This window comes from Batrachochytrium dendrobatidis (assembly GCF_000203795.2).
Source record: "Batrachochytrium dendrobatidis JAM81 unplaced genomic scaffold BATDEscaffold_5, whole genome shotgun sequence".
Taxonomy (NCBI): Eukaryota; Fungi; Chytridiomycota; class Chytridiomycetes; order Rhizophydiales; genus Batrachochytrium; species Batrachochytrium dendrobatidis.
Window position 1 is genome coordinate 218,548 of NW_006281103.1, and position 5,534 is coordinate 224,081.

Consider the following 5,534-nt stretch of genomic DNA (forward strand, 5'->3'; position numbering starts at 1 on the left):
GCATGAGTGAACTCTACCTTATACCAAACAACAACGTTTTGAATCAACAATCAACTGTCATGACAATTGGTAACATTCGTGGTCATTTGGCATCCATCTCAAACCATCACATCAAACACATTTCCAAAATCGATTGCTGGACAACTCAACTCGGTGCACGAGTCCGCATTACTGTGTCAGAGTTGTTAAACATTGGTAATGTGAAAATATCATAAATAACGAGATATTTCAGAGACTCACACGACGCATATATGTTTGAGGCGATGTCTATCGCAGCCATCACTTGTGCAATAACAAGAGACTTTCTCAGCTATGACGTCTAATTCACGGATACGCATAGCCGTTATTTACATCTTTATAAAATGATCAATGTTTTCTTTTATCAATAAACAACACAATTAACTCATTGGTTCATTCCTTCATTCTCATCTTTTACTTTTGATATTCCTCCAAAACTATACTACATTAATATGTTGTCATACGTCCAAGAGCAACAGTATTGCTGTGGTGTAATATTAGCAACTACGCACAACTTGACATGAATGACAATGTTGATGCCGAAACTGTCAATGTATTACAATGTATTGGTCAACAGTGACTGCAATCAATGACAATATTGCAGTCAATTCAATCCATGTGTTGATTGGAACAATCATTATTCTCTTGTCAGATTCAGCATGTAAATGAATGTTTTGTAGCGTATTTACCAATCCAACAATTGACTGATTAACAATAATTGAATATTAAATGTTGAATAAAAGACTCGAGTCATTATATGAATGACGTAATCAATTGAGTTGAATTGACACTTGATTGAACAATACAAATAAACACATGACAAATGTCTAAACACTATTCAAAATGTGTGAATTTGAATACATGACAAATTAATATAATTTGACAGTTTTAATTTCACACAAAAATGTTTAATATTCAAAGCATGTGAATTTGTTTCACATTGTTTCAAACAATTAAATTTTGGATTTAAAGTCGGATTTTTTCCTTTCTTCATTCCATTCCATTACATGCCATTCTTATTTATTCTACTCACTTCATTCTACTCCACTTTATTCTATATTCTATTCTATTCCTTTCCTTCATAAACTCCAAAATGACCAGGATTTATGTGAAATACCTTGAAAACACTCCGGTATCATTATTTACTCAAAAGTTGCCTGTCCCTGAAGGAGAAGAGCCTAATATTTCCGACTTGGTTGCAGCCATCGTTGTTGAACCAACTAGAAGGCTTGCTGGTATCCCAGAAGACTATGGGCCACTCACCATCCATTATGTGGTGGATGGTCCAGCCATTGCTGGGGATGTGCTCCTGGCCTCAATTCAGGAGCCGGTTGGTTCCTACAACCAACCGCTTGTCATCAAGGCCAACAATGGTACTGGACAAGGCATCTCTAATTCAATGTCAGGAGCTCCAGTAGGTTCGAATACCGGAATGGTTTCAGGAACATTCGAAGAAACTGCAGATACCGAAACCACTGTGTCACTTTTAAAGTATCATCACATTGCCGATTCTTTAAAAGATGACGACTGTGTCGTGCAAATTGTAAAAATTATCCTTGCAGTCACAGCTGGAGAATTTTCGGGGTCAAGCTTCAAAAATTTACCGTTTGCATTTCTCGAGGGCTCATCTGGCTCAGGAAAGAGTCAGATGGGCTTTAATATCAAAGCCAATATTGGTGATCGGAGGAGAGTGCATTATCTCCTGTTCGATCCTCCCGGTTCGACATCACAAAGAATCTACCGCAACTTTGAAAACATTTCAAAGTTGTTCAGCAAATGTTATGTAGAAGATGAGCACATGTACACTTCTGAAACTTCATCTCCAAGCTGTGGTTCGCTGTTCAAAGAAAGTCTATATATGTATGGATTTATTTTTGAACTGCTATCCAACAGAATTCAGTCACCCACAGTCAGTATTGGCCCAAAGACTGGCAAAGATGTCCAAGAGCTGATGACTTCCAAAGGAATCAATGATTGCAGACCAGTGTTTATTCTGGACGAGTGTATTGCTATTTCAGACCAGTCCTTAAAAAAAGTGCGATTTGTGCGAAATTGCTTCCGCTCATTGGGTCTGGGACTCGTTATGATGGGAACAGATTCCAGAGCAGCCAAACTGCAACTCAGCATTGGAGGAAGCAGTCGAAGTGATGTTCCAATGCCGTGGTGTCATGTGTTTGGGGAATTTCCAGCAGTAAAACTAGAACTAACAGGATTGCCACAAACACTACCAAGATATCTCAAATCTATCATACTCAACTCAAGGCCACTTTTTGCGCAGCTTGTCGCAGAAGAAATCGCAAACAATGCTTCAGATTTTGACGAATTGATGAAAGCAGCGTTTATTAAACTGAAATCAGTCAAAAAGATATTTGGAAATCTTTACGGACAACTTGGACAGGTTCGGCTGTTTCATAACGCTCACTGTCAACTGACCGATTTGGAAAGCCAATCGACCAATCTGAAAAACCAATCGACTCCATTGATTCACTCACACTTTGCCCAGCTAGATGGAAAAAAAACCTTTATATTGATGAATGATGGATGTATTCAAGACCATTCTGCTTCTTGGGAACCGTCTTCGGTGTTTCCAGAGCTAAAGAACGACATTTTGCTTTACCTGCTGTTGATGGGTGGAAAGGGATTTTCCGCCTGTTATGCAGGGGATGGCAAGCAGGTGCCATATGCACATTTTTTGATGAAAGCCAAGAGTAATCCGGATTATCGCAGCCATATTCTATACTTTTCGAATGCTGCACAGGATAGCAATGATGGAATGTTTCTCGAGTCTTTGCTATGTTCGACAGTCTGTTTGGCCTCACATTCTAATGGCGTCAAGGGAATTGGTCTAAAACCGTTTCTGTTGAATTTGGTATACCAGCTTCAGATTGATAAACCTGATTCCGAAGACGTCTCTATACTCGATCTGAACAGGCTCGATGGTATAACATTTACTGTACCTTTTCTTTCACCGCCAAACCAAAAGTGGCCCGATTTTGTTCAAATACCTGGTTTGAACTTTAATTGGTTATCAAGAGCTCGAAACTCGGAAGGTATTGATTTGAAGACTTCCTGTGGACTTTTTGGAGAATCCAAAGATCACAAAGGTGTAATCAGCCTTGAAACAATGGTGAATATCATTGGTAGGATTCCTGAAGCAGCAAAGGTGGAACTAGTTTTTACACGAAAACTTCAAGATTCGTACTTTAATCCTCCAGCTCCATCGTTTGAAATTCAATTCCAAAGAAAAGGCCATGTTCTGAAAAAGGCTTACTACAAGATTGACGCTTCAAAGCCCAAGACTTTGCTTGAACCAATCAAGGGTCTTCCGTGCGACCAGCCTGATATGGATGGAGTTGTTATTTTCTTTGAGATCAATGACAGGGTTATTATTTAATGAGCATTGATATTTCCTCCCAATAAATATATTTATTAATTTGTACAAATCTATAATAACTCGATCGAATTGAGCAAGTTGTTTTTGGATAAATATCAGTAATGATTACACAATCATTTAACAATCTATCCAGTTTCAAGGATATTGTTACAATTATGGGCAAGATATACAACAATCCAATCGTGTTCATTATGTCCATTGTGCTATCGAGTATGAATATTGCACAAAACTATCCATCATTCAAACTACAGACTATCCACTGTTGCACCTCGAGACTTTTGTTCATAATGACCCATTTTTGGTAGATTGTTGTTTTTGACAAGCTTGGACAAATCTAATAGTAATTATTGGCCAACAAAACTGGTATCATTTGGTGCCTTGTCTACACTGTTATAATTGACAGTTTTGGTGTTTCAAGTAGTGTATATTGAGAACATTGCATTATGGAACCATTGCAATGTACGACACAAAGTTGGATGATGTGCGCAATGACGTACATCATATCAGCTATAAATGGATCAATGCATACCTTTGTAATAAACAACCAGCTTTATTACTACACCTGCCGAGTCTCTAGTTTCATAATAGTCTTTGATTTCCAACATGAATACCGCTATATTCAAAAATGCACAACACGCTTGCTATGGAACAAAAACAGCACTATTGTTCACGTTGCTACAAGTATATTGGGATCATCATTGTATCACACACTGCTGGTAGCTGTAAATCGGACGACAAAAACACAAACAGTGATGTTGAACATGATGAGTAAACCTAGTTGTATTGGTTGCTGTTGCACAAAAACAGCTGTTTTTAACAGTACATTTTGAATATCGTAATGTTGATCAATCACAAATATATGGGTTTTGATGGGTCCGGTAGATCAATTCAGTGTATAGTAGTGATTAGTGCAATATGATCAATTCAAGCATGCCATGTCGTGTCGTGTCATTGTATTGGTAATGAATGATGTTATTGAATGGATGAGATTGAATGCAAGATAAATAAGTAAACCATCATGCAATACACGCTGGATTGTAGCATATCCTACTCGAGACTGTTGATGGTCCACTTTGAGCTGTAGCAATGTGTCGGGTCTGGTTCAAGAGTTTGTTGTTCAGCACCAGAATCTTGAGCAACTGCACCATGCTCAGATTGTGACAATCATTGAAATACAACATTGTAGAACGAACCGAATCAAACCACTGCATTACCAGTTGATCCGAGATGCATCATATGGTCAAGTTATACCAGACTGAACAACATCCAAGTAGTGTTGCTTGAATCCAGTTTTGTAAAACTGATATTTCCAAACCATATTTGTCGCAACCCAAGTGTTTTTGATGTTCAATCTCAAGTCGAGTCTTGTGAATCGGACTGGATTGTTGTTGGTTTCCGGCATTCATGCTCTAAATCGGCAAGGTTCTCACTCGCCGAGTTGCCAATTCATAATGAACAATAGGTTCAGTCACTGTCAAGTTGAACACTAAACTTGTTATGTTGGCATCATGACCATTTGCTGCGTAACTTGTGATTAAAACATTCCATTCACTAGAATTGAACTAGAATTGGACTAGAATTGGACTAGAGTCAACTACATATACATCATCTAGATCATCTGGATTAAAATCTGTCAACAGACTGGATCCAGTATTTGTAGTCACACTGAGTTAGTGTCGCATATACTGAACACTAACTACAGTGACAGACTATTACAGTAAACAACTAGAGTGTCGTTTTACTGGATCCAAGCAAGTTGTCATTCAACAGGTAGAGTCTTGTATTGTATTTATGTTATCGAGTACGATCAAAAGCATGCTACTAGTATATCAATAGCACCATACAACACCAGTTCATTCGAATGATATTTGTTTGTTCATATAAACTATAAAACTGAATTTCAATTTGAATGGCAGTTGGAATTATCAGCTATAGATTTGCTACGTTTTGCGACACCGATTCCACAAAAATGACAACTCTGAATCAAACTCGGGTGAAACAACGCAAGAGTTTCTACAAGACTGCACAGATGTGATGACTTTAAATTAAACAATGAGTTATCATCAAGACTTGGCTATTACAGTGCTGACCAACTCTCACTTTGACTGACTGATCGAGGACC

The 5,534-nt window shown here is 38.1% G+C and overlaps 1 protein-coding gene across 1 annotated transcript; it reads left to right on the forward strand.

Annotated features, from left to right (window-relative positions):
* Positions 1 to 1,111: 1,111 nt before the first annotated feature.
* BATDEDRAFT_24333 (uncharacterized protein) lies at positions 1,112 to 3,412 on the forward strand (the record flags this gene model as incomplete). The annotated part of the gene is made up of 1 exon (XM_006678349.1): positions 1,112 to 3,412. One exon carries the CDS (start codon positions 1,112 to 1,114, stop codon positions 3,410 to 3,412), a length of 2,301 nt encoding a protein of 766 aa, XP_006678412.1.
* Positions 3,413 to 5,534: the final 2,122 nt, after the last annotated feature.